This window comes from Bos taurus, chromosome X (genome assembly GCF_002263795.3).
Source record: "Bos taurus isolate L1 Dominette 01449 registration number 42190680 breed Hereford chromosome X, ARS-UCD2.0, whole genome shotgun sequence".
NCBI classification, from domain to species: Eukaryota; Metazoa; Chordata; class Mammalia; order Artiodactyla; family Bovidae; genus Bos; species Bos taurus.
Genome location: NC_037357.1, coordinates 36014475 through 36036173, shown reverse-complemented (window position 1 = coordinate 36036173; position 21699 = coordinate 36014475). Strand labels below are relative to the sequence as shown.

General features: G+C 43.8%; 1 protein-coding gene across 4 annotated transcripts in view; it reads right to left on the bottom strand.

The window, feature by feature from the left end:
* Positions 1–21699, bottom strand: part of F8 (coagulation factor VIII) — a 142168-nt gene that overhangs the window by 119561 nt on the left and 908 nt on the right. For 2 of the 4 annotated variants that reach the window (XM_005227639.5, XM_024987720.2), the window contains exons 2-3: positions 18736–18947; positions 2446–2567 (exon numbers count right to left, since the gene is read on the bottom strand). In XM_005227639.5, the coding sequence (XP_005227696.1) occupies positions 2446–2567; positions 18736–18881 (268 nt within the window). In that variant the 5' untranslated portion in view covers positions 18882–18947. 4 annotated transcript variants of the gene reach the window in all.

Sequence of the window (21699 nt, the reverse complement as noted above, 5' to 3'; positions counted from 1 at the left end):
CTCTCTGTTTTCCTGAGCCCTTCCAAGTTCCTTTACCCCTCTGCGAACTGTGCTCTTCTCTTCTTGTTATTTGAGGACTTGTTTGCAACTTGCTATGGTTTCAGACACCAAACTGCCATCCTCTGCTGATCCTCAAGAAACCCATCTTTTCTGGAGAGACATCTGGTAGTCTATTTTAGGTCAGCAAGTCAACAAGACTTGCTCATAAGTTGCATGTTGAAGATGGGGTGGGAGGGAAGCATGAAAGACATCGGAACCAGGCATGACTCCTGTGATTTTGATTTGTGCAACTGAGTGGTCATCAGGCCATGGCACAGAAAATTTGGAGGAAATTGATGACTTACAGACAGTCATACTAGATATAAGTGAAAGTGAAGTCGCTCAGTCGTGTCCAACTCTTTACAACCCCATGGACTGTAGCCTACCAGGCTCCTCTGTCCATGGGATTTTCCAGGCAAGAATACTGGAGTGGGTTGCCATTTCCTTCTCCAGGAGATCTTCCCAACCGAGGGATTGAACCCAGGTCTCCCGCATTGTAGCAGACGCTTTACTGTCTGAGCCACCAGGGAAGTCTATACAAAGTACAGTTCAGTTCAGTTGCTCAGTCGTGTCTGACTCTTTGTGACCCCATGAACCGCAGCGTGAGGCCTACAAATGGCTTTACTGAATGGACTGGATTTAGTGGGATGAAAATATGAAACAGGTTTCTTTTTCATAGTTTTTAATTGTATGTAGAATTTCCCTTTCTCGCATTTTGAGCAATCCCAATTTTCCCCCAGGTAACCTTCACATATTAACAGTATTATCGTAGGTACTAAGAAGTCCAGTCTGGCCTCATAGCAAACTTTTGATGTTTCCTGCGATTCAGGGATTCCCCCCTCCTCCAGTTCAGCTCTGAAATAGACTCAGAAATCAGTAATGGGGAGAAAAAGATATTTGGTTAGCAGGTTCACTGCTTTCTCGCCTTCCCTCGCCAATCACCTTACTGCCTCTGGACTTTCTAAGGTTGGAGCTTAGGACAGGAGTGGAAAAAAGGCATAATTACAAGATTTTTCTTGGTCGTTTAGCGATAATGTGGCTTTGGTACCCCCTGCATGTGGCATAGGCCAAATTTCTACATCTTTCTTTCTTAGAGAACTTATGTGAGTTCTTTGAGAACTCTCTCCCTCTCAGTATGGTGACATCCTACTCCATTTCCCCCTGTCCTGTGATATGCCCTGTCCAGTTTTCACTTTATCTCTCCTCTCATTTTGTGCTTCTGAGAGTGCAATCACACAGATCTTCTCTGATGGGATCACCTAGCCCTGGCAAAAAGTCCTCTCAGGCAGGGTCTTCTTGAGGCAAGTTTTGTCCAATAATCTTCCTGGTCTCACATCTAACAGTGGCGGTGCAGTCAGCTTCTGCCATATCCCACTCTCCTTCTGACGCCATAGGGGAAACTCCGCAAGACTTTGGCCTTGAAAGTTTTTTCCAGATAAAAATGAGGCATGAATCAGTATCCTCGAAGTGCCAAAAATTCTCTCAAGTTTTCTAAACATTTCTGCTAAAGCCTCCCTCACTGCAGCTTGACATGGTGGGGAGGGGAGATCCTTCCTCTCCGTGGGGATATATACAAAATACCAAAAATGCTTTCACAGGAAATCCTCAAACCTAAAGTTTTTCATAAGTTCCTAGCCTTCTTTTATAAAACTTGAAGGTATATGATGGCCTAAAGGTTGCTGAACCAATTTGGAGCACTATCTGAACAAGTCTTGAATAGGTGGGCTGTTATCTTTCTTTAGAATTTGGGACTACTTGTCAGCTATAATTCTCAGAAATAATTCTAAGACAGGAAATCTTAACACCTTGTTACATGCTTATTTGGGCTTCCCTGGTGGCTTAGCTGTTAAAGAACCTGCCTGCAATGTGGGAGACCTGGGTTCAATCCCTGGGTTGGGAAGATTCCCCTGGAGTAGGGAAAGGCTACCCACTTCAGTATTCTGGCCTGGTGAATCCCATGAACTGTATAGTCCATGGGGGTCACCAAGAGTCGGGCATGACTGAGCAACTTTCACTTTCACATGCTTATTTGACATCTAAGTGGAGGTATCAAACAAGGAGTCTGAACTGAAGATATAAACTCGGGGGTTACTGGCATATATGATCTTTTAAAGCCATGAGCATGGATAAGACCAACTAGGAATTGAAAGCAGGGAGAAAAAAGAAAATGAACCCAGGTCCAAGATAAAGGGCACTTGAACATCTAAACACAGGAGGAGATCCAGGCAAGAAGACTGAGACCATTTGGTCAGTGTATTTCCCCAAGAGGTGGTAATAAGGGAAGGCTGACCAAGAAGATATTTTCTTTGGCAGCTGCCCTCTTAAAAAACTGCAGTCCAAGGCTGGGTAATTCTTGCAAGGAAACAAGACACCCAGTTTCACAAGAGTCAATCTTGTTTACATTACCCATCCATGGTGGCCTGGGCTTGGCGATGTTGAAAAGTTGATCCGTGAACTCTACAAACACAGTCTTTCTGTACATGACTGAGGTGTTGAATGGAAAAGGTTTGGGCACTCTGGGAGGAAACCTGTGTGAAGAGAAAAAGTCATTCATTTTGGTTGACCCTTCTCTGAACATGCTTGGAAAAATAGCTGGAGGTCATGCTTCCATCCCACTCTCCTCTACCATAAACAAGGTAGACTGGAAATGGTATCTGGATCCCTGCTAGAGACTGAATGTTTCTGTGCAGAACCCTCGCAAATGGGATTAGTGCCCTTATAAAGGACCCCCAAGAGAGATATCTCACCTCTTGTAACCATGTAAGTTACAACAAAAAATGGCATCTCTGAACCAGCAAGAGGGCTGTTACCAGACACCAAATCAGTTGGCACTCTGATCTTGGATGTCTGGCTTCCAGACTGTAAGAAATAAATGTCTATTGTTTATAAGCCACCTAGTCTATGGTATTTTGTTATAGACGCCTGGACAGACCAGGACAGGCTGTCGCTGGAATTCTCCAGGCCAGAATACTGGAGTGGGTAGCTGTTCCCTTCTCCAGGGGATCTTCCCAACCCAGGGATCGAACCCAGGTCTCCCACACTACAGGCAGATTCTTTACCAGATGAGCCAACAGGGAAGCCCAAGAATACTAGAGAGGGTAGCCTATCCCTTCTCCAGTGGATCTTCTTGACTCAGGAATCAAACTGGGACTCCTGCACTACTGGCAGATTCTTTACCAGCTGTGCTACCAGCGAAGCCCAGACAATTCATAACATCTATCAAATCAAAGAGCAAATCTTTCCTCATAGCGTAGTTGGTAAAGAATCTGCCTGCAATGCAGGAGACCCGGGCTCAATTCCTGGGTCAGGAAGATCCCCTGGAGAAGGAAATGGAAATCCACTCAAGTAATCTTCCCTGGAAAATCCCATGGACAGTGGAGCCTGGCGGGCTACAGTCCATGGGGTCACAAGAGTCGGACATGACTTAGCAACGAAACCACCACCACCATCAAATCAAAACACTGTTTTCAAAAGTCATCTGACACATTAAGTGCCATACAATAAGAAAAAGCATAAAATCAATACTCATACACTACCAGCCAAAAAACCCTTTGCCAAAACAATAACTATAACATCCTTCAATTTTATCTCTAAAAAATACTACAACTTTCATCTAAGTACCTTGAATTCAATTTTTTCAGTATATACCTAAAATTACCAGATACCACCAATTATCCAAGGTGGTTCAGTGGTAAAGAATTCACCTACCAATGCAGGAGACACAAGAGACATGAGTTCGATTTCTGGGTTGGGAAGATCTCTTGGAGAAGGAAATGGCAACCTTCTCCAGTATTCTTCTCTGGAAAATTCCATAGACAGAGGAGCCTGGTGAGCTACAGTACATGGGTTTGCAGAGTTGGACACTACTGAGCATGCGCATGTGCGCGCGCACGCGCGCGCGCACACACACACACACCCCCCCACTTCCATTTACACATGGATCAGCTACTGAATCAGACATTTCATAATTATGTTCAATTCAGTCACTCAGTCATGTCTGACTCTTTGCGACCCCATGAATTGCAGCACGCCAGGCCTCCCTGTCCATCACCAACTCCTGGAGTTCACTCAAACTCACGTCCATCAAGTCGGTGATGCCATCCAGCCATCTCACCTTTGTCATCCCCTTCTCCTCCTGCCCCCAATCCCTCCGAGCATCAGAGTCTTTTCCAATGAGTCAACTCTTCACATGAGGTGGCCAAAGTACTGGAGTTTCAGCTTTAGCATCACTCCTTCCAAAGAACACCCAGGACTGGTCTCCTTTAGAATGGACTGGTTGGATCTCCTTGCAGTCCAAGGGACTCTCAAGAGTCTTCTCCAACACCACAGTTCAAAAGCATCAATTCTTTGGCGCTCAGCTTTCTTCACGGTCCAACTCTCACATCCATACATGACCACTGGAAAAACCATAGCCTTGACTAGATGGACCTTTGTTGGCAAAGTAAAGTCTCTGGTTTTGAATATGCTGTCTAGGTTGGTCATAACTTTCCTTCCAAGGAGTGTCTTTTAATTTCAAGGCTGCAGTCACCATCTGCAGTGATTTTGGAGCCCCCAAAAATAAAGTCCGACACTATTTCCACTGTTTCCCCATCTATTTCCCATGAAGTGATGGGATGCCATGATCTTAGTCTTCTGAATGTTGAGCTTTAAACCAACTTTTTCACTCTCCTCTTTCACTTTCATCAAGAGGCTTTTTAGTTCCTCTGCACTCTCTGCCATAAGGGTGATGTCATCTGCATATCTGAGGTTATTGATATTTCTCCCGGAAATCTTGATTCCAGCTTGTGCTTCTTCAAGCCCAGCGTTTCTCATGATGTACTCTGCATATAAGTTAAATAAGCAGGGTGACAGTATACAGCCTTGACGTACTCCTTTTCCTATTTGGAACCAGTCTGTTGTTCCATGTCCAGTTCTAACTGTTGCTTTCTGACCTGCATGTAGGTTGCTCAAGAGGCCTGTCAGGTGGTCTGGTATTCCCATCTCTTTCAGAATTTTCCATAGTTTGTGGTGATCCACACAGTCAAAGGCTTTTGCATAGTCAATAAAGCAGAAATAGATGTTTTTCTGGAACTCTCTTGCTTTTTCAATGATCCACCAGATGTTGGCAATTTGATCTCTGGTTCCTCTGCCTTTTCTAAAACCAGCTTGAACATCTGGAAGTTCATGGTTCACGTATTGCTGAAGCCTGGCTTGGAGATTTTTAAGCATTACTTTACTAGCATATGAGATGAGTGCAATTGTGCAGTAGATTGAGCATTTGTTGGCATTGCCTTTCTTTGGGATTGGAATGAAAACTGACCTTTTCCAGTCCTGTGGCCACTGCTGAGTTTTCCAAATTTGCTGACATATTGAATGCAGCACTTTCACAGCATCATCTTTCAGGATTTGAAATAGGTCAACTGGAATTCCATCACCTCCACTAGCTTTGTTCTTAGTGATGCTTTCTAAGGCCCACTTAACTTCACATTCCAGGATGTCTGGCTCTATGTGAGTGATCATATCATCGTGTTTATCTGGGTCGTGAAGATCTGTTTTGTACAGTTCTTCTGTGTATTCTTGCCACCTCTTCTTAATATCTTCTGCTTCTGTTAGGTCCATACCATTTCTGTCCTTTATCGAGCCCATCTTTGCATGAAATGTTTCCTTGGTATCTCTAAATTTCTTGCAGAGATCTCTAGTCTTTCCCATTCTGTTGTTTTCCTCTATTTCTTTGCACTGATCGCTGAGGAAGGCTTTCTTATCTCTTCTTGCTATTCTTTGGAACTCTTCATTCAGATGCTTGTATCTTTCCTTTTCTCCTTTGCTTTTCGCTTCTCTTCTTTTCACAGCTATTTGTAAGGCCTCCCCAAACAACCATTTTGCTTTTTTGCATTTCTTTTCCATGGGGATGGTCTTGATCCCTGTCTCCTGTACAATGTCACGAACCTCCGTCCATAGTTCATCAGGCACTCTATCTATCAGATCTAGTTCCTTAAATCTATTTCTCACTTCCACTGTATAATCATAAGGAATTTGATTTAGGTCATACCTGAATGGTCTAGTGGTTTTCCCTACTTTCTTCAACTTAAGTCTGAATTTGGCAATAAGGAGTTCATGATCTGAGCCACAGTCAGCTCCCGGTCTTGTTTTTGCTGACTGTATAAAGCTTCTCCATGTTTGGCTGCACAGAATATAATCAGTCGATTTCAGTGTTGCCCATCTGGTGATGTCCATGTGTAGAGTCTTCAACTCAGTGAAACTAAGCCATGCACTGTGGGGCCACCCAAGACAGGCGGGTCATGGTGGAGAGGGCTGACAGAATGTGGTCCACTGGAGAAGGGAATGGCAAACCACTTCAGTATTCTTGCCTTGAGAACTCCATGAACAGTATGAAAAGGCAAAATGATAGGATACTGAAAGAGGAACTCCCCAGGTCAGTAGGTGCCCAATATGCTACTGGAAATCAGTGGAGAAATAACTCCACAAAGAATGAAGGGATGGAGCCAAAGCAGAAACAATACCCAGCTGTGGATGTGACTGGTGATAGAAGCAAGGTCTGATGCTGTAAAGAGCAATATTGCATAGGAACCTGGAATGTCAGGTCCATGAATCAAGGCAAATTGGAAGTGGTCAAACAAGAGATGGCAAGAGTGAACATCGACATTCTAGGAATCAGTGAACTAAAATGGACTGGAATGGATGGATTTACCTCAGATGGCCATTTTATCTACTACTGCGGGCAGGAATCCCTTAGAAGAAATGGAGTAGCCATCATGGTCAACAAAAGAGTCTGGAATGCAGTACTTGGATGCAATCTCAAAAACGACAGAATGATCTCTGTTCATTTCCAAGCAAAGCATTCAATATCACAGTAATCCAAGTCTATGCCCCAAACAGTAACGCTGAAGAAGCTGAAGTTGAACAGTTCTATGAAGACCTACAAGACCTTTTAGAACTAACATCCCCCCAAAAGATAATTATGTTAATGTTCCCCAAATGTTATTCTTTGCCTCAATTATTAAAACTCTTTTAGGTTAAGGCTGATACCCAACTGTTTCCTGTCTCCCTATCTGACAAGTTAGGTTTGCATGTCCTCGGGCCCAGTCTAGTTTGAGTAATCAAAAGGACTATGGTGAATCATAGCAAAGAAAGCCCCAGCCAAACTGGCAGAAAATACAAAATGGTTGTAGGTGATTATGTCTACTCACTGATTTTCATGTGCCGGTTTTTTTACCCCATGGAGTAGTTTTGCAGTTTTTTACATGCCATAGAAGGCTCTCTTCCTGGTTTATGCTCTGACCACCTAATTCTTGTCTGTCATCATATTTTTACCAATTGGTAATCTTTCAACAAGCCAAGGAAGTGTAGGCAAGAGGCATGAACATTTGAGTTATAAAGATTCATATGGCGAAAACAAGGCTCTTGCCTTGACAGAAAGCTTTCACGTGGAGAGTCAAAAAAATTGAGCACTTACCCCCTGCAAATGTATATTCATTCACTTATAAACCATGTACTGCATGCCACTGTACCATCCCAGGACACATGCTAGAAATATGCAAAAAGAGAGGCTTTAAAGGTATATAAATAAATGTAGAGTGGGTGTTGTTTCTTGTCTTATTGCCCCTCAGGGGTTTTTGCAAAACAGGATATACGAGAGATTGAGAATGGTACAAAGGACAACAATAAAGATAAATTGCTAAAAAGAGTGGCAGCTTCTGATTGTGGGTATTGGTATACTTGGAGTGATAGGCACACTATACTTGGGATTACCATGCAGTGAAATAAATAACAAGGCATCTCACATTTATTACTTACTTCTTTCTCAACCTTATGCTAAAACAAAAATTTCAGCATTCCTTTGAGGAGTAGCCACACCAGAGAATAATTTATTCTCATAAGAAATGTTTTTGTTTGTTTGTTTTCTTAGAAAGGTTTTAGTGGGAATACTGATGTAGAAAAGGCAAATGCAATCTAAAATGGTAAAAGTTGCTAAATTGGAAAATCACTGACCTACAGGGATTGTAAACTTTTCCCAACTTTTTGTTGCAGTAAAACATACAAAACATAGTATTTACTATCTTAAACATTGTTAAGTATACATTCCATTAGTACTAAGTATATTAATTTTATTAAAGTAACGATAACCATCCCCACCACCCTTCTGCATAACTCTTTTTACCTTGCAAAACTGAAAGTCTAACTCCTCAGTGCCCACTTCCTCCAGGTCCTGAAACCATTAGTCTACTTTCTGTTTCTATAGAGTTCACTACTGTAAGCACCTCATGCAAGTGGAATCACACAGTATTTGTCTTTTTGTGACCGGTTGATTTCACTGAGCAGAAACTCTTCAGTGTTCAATTATTTTGCAGTAGGTGTAATAATTCTCTTCTTTTTCAAGCCTCAGTACTATTCCATTTGATGTATATTTCACTTTTTTTTTAATGTATTCATTCATCGATGGATATTTGGGTTGCTTCCATGTTTTACTTATTGAGAATAATGCTACTATGAACACGGGTGTACAAACAGCTCAAGACTCTGCCTTCAATTATTTTGAGTCCATACTCAGAATTAGAATTGCTGAGTCATATGACAACACGAATGGAAGGGCAGGGAAGAGTGGCAAGAAAAGGGGTAGACCCAGACAGACACACGGGACAGCCACTCACGGAAGGATGCTCCATGAGCCCGAGATGGGGTCAAGACCGAGGAGGAAGGATCAGCCAAGGAAGTGAGGTAGACGCCTCTTCAGAAAACGGAAGGGTTTGGCTGAGCCTGAACATGGGAGCGTGCACTTAACATTTCCCTTCCTCCACGTAAAGTCAAGATGGTCGGAAGCACAAGAGAAAGTGGCCAAGTGATGCAGAGGCGCAGAGGAAGACCTCTGAAGCCTTGCAGGGGTCAAACATCAAGATTGACTGCAAATGCTCTTCCCAAGTGTGTGCGGACCTCTTTCAGGGAGGCTGACTGAAGAGGCCAAGAGGAGGAAGGAAGGAAGACCTCATCTTGAACTTTGAATAAAGATGTCATTGAGAGGTGCCATCAGGGGATCTAGGAGACCATTCTTCTGGCCCTTTTCAAATGCGATCTAGTGAATTAAAAGATAAGTGACTCCCCGCCTCCCTCCCATCCCAGAGAGCCTTGCAACTCAGTCCATCCCAGGCTTTCCAGATCGCCCCAGAAAGCACATGCCCAGCGAGCAGCTTGGCCAGCCCAAGGCCGGGACAGATGACTCTGCGCTGGCTGAGGGCCTGAAGCCAGCATGCTGGTAAGGAAGCCCTTCCAGTAAAATCAGCTGATTCACGGAGCATGGAGTGGAGACCTGCATGGATTGCAGCTGAATGAGCGGATCCTCAACAGCCCATCTCATCTAGTCCTGCTACACGGTCGCTGGTACCTCACGTTACACTTACAGCCATGTCAGGGATCCCTGGAAACCAGCTGCTAAGGGGAAAAAAAACTCTGAGCTTTATTTCCAGATGGGTCAGCTTGCTGTGGGGCTTCCCAGGTAGCTCAATGGTAAAGAACCTGCCCGCAAAGCAGGGGATCCGGGTTCGATCCCTGGGTTGGGAAGATACCCTGGTGGAGGAAATGGCAACCCATGCCAGGATTCTGACTTGAAGAATCCCATGGACAGAGGAGCCTGGCGGGCTACAGTCCATGGAGTCGTAGAGTCAGACACGACTGAAGCAACTGATCACACACACACACACAGCTTGATACCCAGGGGCAAGCCAAAAATGGACTGACGCTGTATTACAGCCCCACTCAGGGTTGGACTTAACAGAGAGTGGAGAAGGAATATCCCCTAATGGGCCACAGTTTGGCTAAAGTTGTTGCTTCTTCACTTTGAACAGAAAGAGAAACAGCCAAATATATTGAGACTGATGGACAGCAGCAGATAGCTTGACTGTCTGTTCAGGAGCCTAGAAGGAAAAGGAGTGGAAAGTCAGGGACACTAATGTCTGGAGCCAAAGCATATTAGTCAGTGGGTGCAAAATAAAAAGACCTGCATGTCCTATGTTCATGCCTCAGACAGTATCTATTGTGGAAGAAGCATAAAAGAATAACATAGACAACATGACTGACTGTTACCATTAGCCAGCCTTGACACATGTCATCTCTGTGCTGTCAAGATATAAGCTAAGTGGCTATGGAGAGAATTAGTGAATGGTCCCAAAAGCAAAGTTTCCCACTGACTAAGGCTGCAGCCATGAATTAAAAAGAAGCTTACTCCTTGGAAGAAAAGTTATGACCAAGTTAGACAGCATATTAAAAAACAGAGACATTATTTTGCCAATAAAGGTCCATCTAGTCAAAGCTATGGTTTTTCTAGTAGTCATGTATGGATGTGATTGTTGGACTATAAACAAAGCTGAGCACCGAAGAATTGATGCTTTTGAACTGTGGTGTTGAAGAATTTTGAGAGTCCCTTGGACTGCAAGGAGATACAACCAGTCCATCCTAAAGGAAATCAGTCCTGAATATTCATTGGAAGGACTGATGTTGAAGCTGAAACTCCAATACTTTGGCCACCTGATGCGAAGAGCTGACTCATTTGAAAAGACACTGAAGAGCTGACTCATTTGAAAAGACACTGATGCTGGGAAGATTGAAGGCAGGGGGAGAAGGGGATGACAGGATGAGATGGTTGGTGTCATCACCGACTCAATGGACATGAGTTTGAGTAAACTCCAGGAGTTGGTGATGGATAGGGAGGCCTGGCGTGCTGCGGTTCCTGGTGTCACAAAGAGTCGGACACTACTTAACAACTGAAGTGAACTGAACTGCAGGCTCATTTAACTAGTGTCACCTCCAAAAATCCAACCCACCAGCAAGAGAAACCACTGCTGAATTCCCAGTTGGTCCATCATGCACACTAGCCAAATATTTGGTGGCAAAATGATTGCCTTAAATCCCTTCCATCCTAGCAGGGCTGGCGCTTCATTCTGGTGGGAAGAGACATGTATTCCAGGGATATGTTAGCTTTCCTGCCTGCTGGGTCTCAGCTAGCACAGGCACCTGAGGACTCACCGAGGGTTTGATTCACTGATTCAGGATCCCATATGACATCCTAACAGATTGGGACCAGTGTACAGCAAAGGAGGTGATGCAGTGAGCCCACGACCATGGCATTGATTGGATTTATCGGATGCCACCCCATCCAGATGCTGGGAGGGATTGGGGGCAAGAGGAGAAGGGGACGACAGAGAATGAGATGGCTGGATGGCATCACTGACTCGATGGACATGAGTCTGAGTGAACTCCGGGAGTTGGTGATGGACAGGGAGGCCTGGCGTGCTGCGATTCATGGGGTCGCAAAGTCGGACACGACTGAACGACTGATCTGATCTGATCTAATCTGACCCTATCCAGAAACTGCCAGACAGAGAAAGGAATTGGAGGACCTCTCTACCTAAAGCTCCACGAAGCTAGAGGGTCAGCCTCCAAGGTGCCGGATATGCACTGATTCAGAGATGCTTTTGGGGCCCCAATGAGAACACAGGCATTTAGGAACCAAAGAATGACAGCAAACAAATCTCTTTTCCCCTGTGACCCACCCGGGGAGTCTGTGCTGCCCGTCCCCGCCTGCAGCTCTGTTTGGGCTCAGCGATTCCAGAAGGTCCTTGCAGCTAAACACAGGGGTCTCACTGACTGAGAAGCCAGGGGCGCCCCTTGGGTACCTGGGACTACCTTACCCAAGGAGCGGCGCGCCAGAGGAGCCCACGGGGAACCGCCAAGAAGAGGAGGTGGGTACCGCCCCCCGGGAGGCGGGCAGGACTGGGTCACACCCCTGGGCAGCCCCCACAGCTGAGGGGCACAGTGCAGCGGCCCCTGGGACCTGGAGCAGTTGCCCCCGATACACGTGAGGACATGGAGGGTGAGTGGGTGGGGGCCGTGATGGAGACGAGGTTGCGGGGGTGGGGAATGGCCCGGAAAGTGCTCGAACCCGGCCACCTGGGCTCTGGGTGCTGCTGGAGGCCCACCCCCACCCTCGCCCCCGCCTAGAGCTCAGGTCTCTTCTAGAAGCCGATGCCCCGCCTACAGTGGCCTGGACGTCCCCTCCCCATAGCAGCCCACGGGCCCTTCCCAGGGAGGCCACACCCACCCCAGAGCAGGCCTCGCCCCTCTTCAGAGCAGGCCACACCCCCTCCCAGGATAGTCAGGGTTCAGTGGAACCGGTGGCTGAGTTTGTTTTTTGGGCTCCAAAATCACTGCAGATGGTGACTGCAACCATGAAATTAAAAGACGCTTACTCCTTAGAAGGAAAGTTATGACCAACGTAGACAGTATATTAAAAAGCAGAGACATTACTTTGTCAACAAAGGTCCATCTAGTCAAGGCTGTGGTTTTTCCGGTAGTCATGTATGGATGTGAGAGTTGGACCATAAAGAAAGCTGAGCGCCAAAGAACTGATGCTTTTGAACTGTGGTGTTGGAGAAGACTCTTGAGAGTCCCTTGGACAGCAAGGAGATCCAACCAGTCCATCCTAAAGGAGATCAGTCCTGGGTGTTCATTGGAAGGACTGATGTTGAAGCTGAAACTCCAACACTTTGGCTGCCTGATGCGAAGAGCTGACTCATTTGAAAAGACCCTGATGCTGGGAAAGATTGAGGGCAGGATGAGAAGGGGATGACAGAAGATGAGATGGTTGGATGGCATCACTGACTCAATGGACATGAGTTTGGGTAAACTCTGGGAGTTGGTGACTGGCAGGGAGGCCTGGTGTGCTGTGGTCCATGGGGTCGCAAAGAGTTGGCCATGACTGAGTGACTGAACTGAATGGCTGATCATTACGGAGATACAGGGGCCTGGTGGCCTTGGCCCAACCGGGACAACTCAGAAGGGTCAGCTGAGCTCCAGAGTTCCGTGGAGGGCTGGCCTGCACGGCGGCCCAGTTTCTCCCTCTGCCCACTCCTGCTTCCTCGGGTATTGATCCCAAGACAACTCTAAATAACATTCCTACAGGACAATCTCTATCTCACAGTCTGCTTCTAGGGAACTCAATCTGTGACACTAATTAATATTTCAATGTGCTCTAATTTCATCCATCCCTGGAAATTTCCATGGCACTAGCTTTGGCATAGACCTACAGGGCTTTTAGTCATTGAAACTTGAGTTGATTTGTCCCATCTCCTGGCAACCTTGAGGCACAGTCATCAACTCCTCCCTCGAGTTTGTTCCCTTCTCCTCTGCCTAGTCCATCTCCTTGATTCTGCTGAGTCTGTCTTACCCAGTTTCTATGAAGTTGCCAGTGATTTCTAACAAGACTCAGATCTATGTCCAGAGATAGGTATTTTGCTACACACTAGCACAGTGCTTTCACTTTAATATTTCTGACTAAAATGAAAATCTAAGACATAAAAAGTGTTTACTAGATTAAGAGCTTGGAAGACCAGAGAAGGAACAGGATCACCAGTACACAGAAACAATTTTTTTCTCTCTCTGAGGGAAAAGGGAAAAATCAAAAGCTAGATAAAAGAACAAGGTTGTGCAACAGAGAAAACAGAAGGCCTAGGCCCTAGTCAACTTGGACGTGATTTATAACTCCGATTCAGCATAATCTGCACAGTAAGTGACAAAATGTTCCCAGGTTCACAGGTTTTACTCTTTCCTAACTTATGTGGGGTTTTGTTTGTGTATTTCCCTTGGGCTTTGATATATAAATCTTGCCAAATATATTTCACAACAATGTCCTTGACGTGAACTGTTCTTTCACATTTTATCTAAAATCCATCGGAAAACCTATTATATTCCCTGACCTTTGCTTAGAAGAAGTTGAGCAGCTGCAGGAATAGATAATATAAAACTGAATTTCCCAGATGTTTATTTCAAGTCTTGGCAGACGTTGTCAGGATATGTTCAGAGTCAGCTTATCCTGTTAATCAGTATCAAAATAATCTGGACTATAAAATGGTATCATCAAAATAAAATTCTATCAACTTTTTCCTGGTAAATACATGTGACTGCCTATAAAACAAAAGAAATCTAGATACTAAATAAATCGTTTTCTCCATTCAGTTTTATACACAGACTGTGTGATTCACTATACCTCAACCTGCATGCTATAATACAAGCACAACATATGAAGTACAATTATCTCAACACTAATTTTTAAATAGTCCAATATTAACAGATAAATGGCCAATGGTTCATTTAGATACCAGGCTACTGATCATCTGGGCCTCTACTTCAGGATCAGTCACACTGCACAACCACAGGCTTGGATCCCTTACTTAAACTATCCACAAAAATTAACTCAAATAACTCAATATAAGAGCTAAAACTATAAAACTCTTAGAAGAAAGCACTGGTATAAATCTCTGTGACTTTGGATTTGGTAATAGCTTTTTAGATATGATACCAAGAACACAAGCAACTAGCAGAAAAAAATAGATAAATTGGAATTCATCAAAATGAAAATCTTTGTGCTGTGAGAAAATTTTGAAAACAAGTGTACTTGTATCCAGAATATATAAAGAATTCTCAAAACTCAACAATAATAAGACAACCCAATGTAAAAACGGGCTAAATATTTGCATCATTATGTTATTAAATAATATACAGGAATGGTCAATCACAAATGTAAAGATGCTCAGTATCTTTAGTATCAGAGAAATGTAAAATTAAACATACAGTAAGATATCAGCACATAGTCATTAAAATAACTAAACTACTTCAGTTCAGTTCAGTCACTCAGTCGTGTCTGACTCTTTGAGACCCCATGAACTGCAGCGTGCCAGGCCTCCCTGTCCATCACCAACTCCTGGAGTTTACCCAAACTCATGTCCAATGAGTCAGTGATGCCATCCAACCATCTCATCCTCTGTCTAGCAACATCTCATACCCAGTATGTGTTGCAACTGGCACTTTCATGCATTGCTGATGAGAGTACAAAATGGTATAATCATTCCAGAAATCTGTTCATAGTGTCTTATAAAGTTAAATGTGCATTTTCACATGATCCAGCGATTTCACTCATCGAATATGCAGCTAAGATAAATGAAAGCGGATGGCCACACAAACACTTGTACAGGAATGTTCACAGCAGGTTTATTTATATTAACCCCTGGAAACAAGTCAAAGGTTAATGTGGCAGTGAAAAAGTATACATTGTGATATATTCCCTCAAAAGAGCAGTAATCAGCAATAAAAAGGACAGAACAACTTCATGTGACAGCCTGAGCAAATTTCCAAAATCCAGATACTGAAGAGTGCATACTGTATGAATTTACTGATATAAAAGTCTTGTAAAGTCAAAAGCAAATTTGTAATTCCAGAAAGGAGCTTGTTGCCTGGTGCCAGGTCAAGGTAGACAGACTTACTAAAAGGTTGCAGGATGATTGATTGGGGTGGTGTTTATGTAACTGGTATGATTTGTCAAAACTTCTCAAACTGCACATTTAAAAATATGTGTGTTTCACTATATGTAAATTATACCTGTGGTAGGGAAAATGTCTCTCGTGACCTCTGCCCCTTGGCATTATGCTCAGGAATATGTTCTGTTAGGTAGCAGAAGAAACTTGACAGATGGAATTAAGGTTGTTAATCAGTTGATCTTGAGATGGGAGAGGATCTTGAAATGTCTGGGTGGGTCCAATGTAACCATGAGGATTCTTAAAAGTGGAAGAGGGAGACAGAGCAGAAGTTTTAACAGATGTCATGGAGATTGAAGTTAGATCTGAAGCATGAAAGAGACTTGATGTACACTTGTTAGCATGAAGATAGAGGGCACTGCATGGAAACTGAAAGAAGGAACTAAATTCCAGTTGAGCATGGAAGTGGGTTTCCCCCTACTCCCCCAAGCTGGAGCCTCCAGTAAGGACCATAGCCCTGTGAACACCTTGATTTTGGCCTTGTATGATCCCAAGTCGAGTTCCTAGTTGAGCCCACCTGGATTTCTGACCCACTGAAACTGTGAGATAATAAGTAGATGTTATTGCAAACTGCTACGAACAAAGCTAGTGGAGGGGATGGAATTCCAGTTGAGCTACTTCAAATCCTAAAAGATGATGCTGTGAAAGTGCTGCACTCAATATGCAAGCAAATATAAAAACTCAGCAGTGGTGACAGGACTGGGAAAGGTCAGTTTTCACTCCAATCTCAAAGAAGGGCAGTGCCAAAGAATGTTCAAACTACTGCACAATTGCACTCATTTCATATGCTAGCATGCTGCTAAGCTAAGTCACTTCAGTCATGTCCGACTCTGTGCGACCCCATAGATGGCAGCCCACCAGGCTCCCCCGTCTCTGGGATTCTCCAGGCAAGAATACTGGAGTGGGTTGCCATTTCCCTCTCCAATGCATGAAAGGGAAAAGTGAAAGGGAAGTCGCTCAGTTGTGTCCAACTCTTAGCGACCCCATGGACTGCAGCCTACTGGGCTCCTCCGTCCATGGGATTTTCCAGGCAAGAGTACTGGAGTGGGTTGCCATTGCCTTCTCATGCTAGCATAGTAATGCTCAAAATTCTCAAAATGCTCAAGCCAGGCTTCAACAGTATGTGAACCAAGAATGTTCAGATGTTCAAGCTGGATTTAGAAAAGGCAGAGGAATCAGAAATCAAATAGCCAACATCTGCTGAATCATAGAAAAAGCAAGAGAATTCAAGAAAAACATCTACTTCTGCTTCATTGATGATGCTAAAGCCTTTGTGTGGATCTCAGCAAACAGTGGAGAATTCTTAAAGAGATGGGAATAACAAACCACCTTACCTACCTCCTGAAAAACCTGTATGCAGGTCAAGAAGCAACAGTTAGAACCAGACATGGAACAACAAACTGGTTCCAAATTGGGAGAGGAGTACGACAAGGCTGTATACTGTCACCCTGCTTATTTAACTTATATGCAGAGTACATCATGAGAAACGCTGGGCTGGATGAAGCACAAGCTGGAATCAAGATTGCCAGGAGAAATATCAATAACCTCAGATACGCAGATGACACCACCCTTATGGCAGAAAGAGAACAGGAACAAAAGAGGCTCTTGATGAAAGTGAAAGAGGAGTAAAAAAGCTGGCTTAAAACTCAACATTCAAAAAACGGAGATCACGGCATCCTGTCCCATCATTCATGGCAAATAAATGGGGAAACAATGGAAACAGTGATGAACTTTATTTTCTTGGGCTCCAAAATCACTGCAGGTGGTGACTGCAGCCACAAAATTAAAAGACACTTGCTCCTTGGAAGAAAAGCTATGACAAAACTAGATAGCATATTAAAAAGCAGATATATTGCTTTGCTGACAAATGTCTGAATAGTCAAAGCTATGGTTTTTCCAGTAGTTATGTATGGATGTGAGAGTTGGACTATAAAGAAGGCTGAGCACCAAAGAATTGATGCTTTTGAAGTGTGGTGTTGGAGAAGACTCTTGAGAGTCCCTTGGACTGCAAGGAGATCCAACCAGTCCATCCTAAAGGAAATCAGTCCTGAATATTCATTGGAAGGACTGATGCTGAAGCTGAAACTCCAATACTTTAGCCATCTGATGCGAAAAACTGACTCATTGGAAAAGATCCTGATGCTGGAAAAGATTGAAGGCAGGAGAAGAAAGGGAAAGAAATTTTACATAGTCATTAAATTGACTTGCACAGGATTCCATTAGGTGTTAATGAGTGAGAAAAATGTATAGTATCCTATTTTTGTAAAACAATGACAAAGAAAACCTTTATTTGCATATATGTGCAAACATGTGTGTTCATGAATCTATATTACCATACTAGGGCTACCCGATTGGGGATAATCAAGAAGCAGGTTCAGGTAGAAGAAATGTAGGGAGCAAAGCAAGCAGAACAAAAAAGATTGTAACACTTGTATGACATGACCATATATAATATTTACATTACCATCAAGTATGTACTGGGCTTAAAACTTTATAATACACATTTAAAGAAAACACAACAAAATTGTAAATAAATGTTTCAGCATTCAACTCAATAAGCAAACAATTAGATCAACAAAATGAACCAAAGGAAGTAAGGAAGAAGAAATGAACTGATGAAAATAAAAGTGGAAATTGATGGACCCAAAAGAGGCAGGTTCCTGACAAAAGCAATACAATCCAGAAACGTCCTGAAAATATTACTTGTAAGAGAGGTAACGAGAACATACACAAGCTAAGAACAGAGATATAACTACAGACACAAAAGAGGTTAACAATATCACATGACTACTATGTGACTTGATTCCAATACACTATAAAATCCAGGCATAATGGATTGCTTTCTAGGAAAATGTATATAAATAAACATTGACTGAAGAATAGGTAGAAAATCTGACTAAATCAATGACCACAGATAATATTGGAAAGATTATTTAATCCTACTCTTACAAAATGTGCCAGAACCCAGAAAAGATGAAAAGCTTCTGAATTCATGGTTAATACTATCTTTACACCAAAACTGGGTAATACTGATGGGTCTTGTTGCTCTTCTCCCTGATAGAAGTTTTGTTCCATCTCTTACGCTTCTTGCCTCTCTGCCCTCACTCTATCCCACTCTCCAGTTTCCAGAGTGGCAGCATGTGACAAAGAGAAGCAATGGACAAGATAGGGGAAAAAAATCAACAAATAGGTTATATCTACGAAAAGGATTGGCAGTGACTTGGAAATGCTCTTTAGGGCTTCAGTAGTATCACAGCCACTGTAACCCATGTCTGTATCTTCCGCCAGCCAGAGTCCCACACCCACCATCCTGCCCAGCACCTCAAGAACCTGGGTTTACCTTGTGTTCACATGCAGCTCACTGAGCAGTTCACTTTGCATATAGTCCCAGGAGAGTTCCACTGCACCCAGGTAGTATCTTCTGATGGCACTGAAGCTGCATGGCCAGAGGCACAGAAAGAAGCAGGTAGAGAGCTTGATGTGCATGGCTCTGATGGCTGGAAAATGTTCAACTGGAGAAGCGAAAAATCAGTTCTCTAAAAACATCCTAGGCTTCCAGGAGGCAAAAAAAAAAAAAAAAGGTAAATTTTCTATGATTTCGTGAAAAGTTCCAAAGTTTTTGGAAAGGACATTAGGGGACTTAAGAACGGCATGAGAGCTCAGCAGTGGCAGATAGGATTGCTTCCTTTTGGGTGATGGGAAGCCACCACAGGAAGAAGTGAGTAGGAAGAGGAAGGCTGAGCTCAAGCTTAACCCATTCACCTCTGAAAGCAGGAGGGGCCCAAGACTGTTGCTTTGATGAGAACTTTGGAGAAAAGGAAGAAGTGGGCTCAGGTGAAGAGGATCACCAAGCTGTCTTCATATTCCTGGTGGCCTCCAACCCTCTTTCTTACCAGCAGGAAGAAGAGACACTCAGGATGTCGAAGATTCTGGAATCTGTGCATGAGCAAGAGCAACCTGCATGCTAAGAGTTGCCCCTGCTTCTCCCCTTGCCCCTCACGCAGACACCACTGAATGACCTTTAAAACCATAAAGCAGATCCAGTCAGTTCTTTGCCCAGAACCCTCCACTGGCTTCTGACCTCATTCAGAGCAATAGCTTACATTTGGACCATGTCCTAGAATCTTCCCTAAGGGATTCCCTGGTGGCTCAGATGGTAAAGCATCTGCCCACAATGTGGGAGACCCATGTTCGATCCCTGGGTTGGGAAGATCCCCTGGAGAAGGCAATGGCCACCCTCTCCAGTACTCTTGCTTAGAAAATTCCATGGATGGAGGAGCCTGGTGGACTACAGTCCATGGGGTCACAAAGAGTGGGGCATGACTGAGGGACTTAACTTTAGAGTCTTCCTGATGGTTTGCATGTCCTTTTCTCCTACCTCTAAGGTTTCACCTCAGTCTGGCTACTGGCCTTCTTGTTCTAAAACACTGAGCACCTGAATCTTAGCACCTGCCATCTCCTCTACCTGAAACACCTTTCCCCAGGTCACCACATGGTTTCACTCTCCTGGCTCAAGTTTTGCCTTCTAATGAGCTCACATGTGGACCTGTGCCTTGACACTATACGCTCTCTCTCTACATTGGCGCCATCAATATGTGGGCCATATTGATGGGCTTCATTTTTCTACAGAGCACTCAGAACTACCTAGCATTCATGTATTTATGTTTCTGGCACCATTTCTACCTGATGCTTCTTTTTTTTCCAAAATGTGACTTTTGGTTTATTTTTTTAAATATAAATTTATTTATTTTAATTGGAAGTTAATTACTTTACAATATTGTATTGGTTTTTGCCATACATCAACATGAATACGCCATGGGTATACACGTGTTCCCCATCCTGAACCCCCTTCCCCATACCATCCCTCTGGGTCATCCCAGTGCACCAGCCCCAAGCATCCAGTATCATGCATCAAACCTGGACTGGCGATTCATTTCATATATGATATTATACATGTTTCAATTCCATTCTCCCAAATCATCCCACCCTCTCCCTCTCCCTCTCCCACAGAGTCCAAAAGACTGTTTTATACATCTGTGTCTCTTTTGCTGTCTCACATACAAGGTTATCGTTACCATCTTTCTAAATTCCATATACGCTTCTTAAGGTTGTTTACATTTGGCCAGAGTATAGGCTGTATTCCCTTACATAAAAATATAGCCATGCTGCACTCAAGCAGAAACCCTACTCAGTTTAATGCATATTAGCAGGTATGAGAGCCTCCCCTAAGGGTCTCAAAGTACAGGAGCTAATAAGAATCTTTGTCAGGGTTTCTATAAGAAGTGTTATCATGCAGAGTCCAGTTGTACACAGATAAGAATTGGCTGGGAGAAATTGGCAAGGTATTGTCAGGCTTGGAAACAATCAGGAAGAAACCCCCTTGGTTAAATATTTGCTGAGACCTTCTCTCTGCTAGGCACAACATTGCAGAGATAATAGTGGGCATGTAATATATTCCAGGAAGTCTTCTAAGTGCTTTCTAAGGCAACAAGCATTCTTGTCTTCATCATACAGGTCATGAAACTGAAGCATGGAGAGGTTAGGGATCTTGGCCATGGTCACACAGTTTGTAAACTGTAGCATTAAAAAACCATTTAATCTAGCTCCAGAAGCCATGCTCCTAACCCTTTTTCTATACGTCCATGCTTCAGAGATGAATAAAATCCAGTTCCTGCCTTATGGTAGTCATAGCATAGCCCCGTAGATAGAAAAGTAGATACATAGTTACTATGAGGGTCAGTTGCCTAGTCGTGTCTGACTCTTTGAAGCCCCAAGGACTGTAGTCCGCCAGGTTTCTCTGTCCATGGAATTCTTCAGGCAAGAATATTGGAGTGTGTAGCCACCTCTGCCAGAGGATCTTCCTGATCTAGGGATCGAACTCAGGTGTCCTGTGTTGCAGGCAGATTCTTTACAGTCTGAGCCACCAGGAAAGCCTCTAGTTACAAAAGAGTGTGATAATTATGGCAGTGACGCTGGCGACTCTTGGACATGAGTTTGAGTAAGCTCCAGGAGTTGGTGATGGACAGGGAAGCCTGGCGAGCTGCAGTCCATGGGGTCACAAAGAGTCGGACACGACTGAGCGACTGAACTGAACTATGTCAGATGCTTTACACATTATGTGACTTAATCCTCACAGTGAGACTGCAAAGTAAGTACAGGTGCACCATCTAAGGGGCAGAGTGGTTAAGTGGTTCGCCAAAGAGCACACAATGGCTCATTTGTCCTAATCAGACACGGTCCTACGCAAACACCGTCCCAGGCACCGGGTGCACAGCAGGGAAAACCATCAACTGAGAGAGGCTAA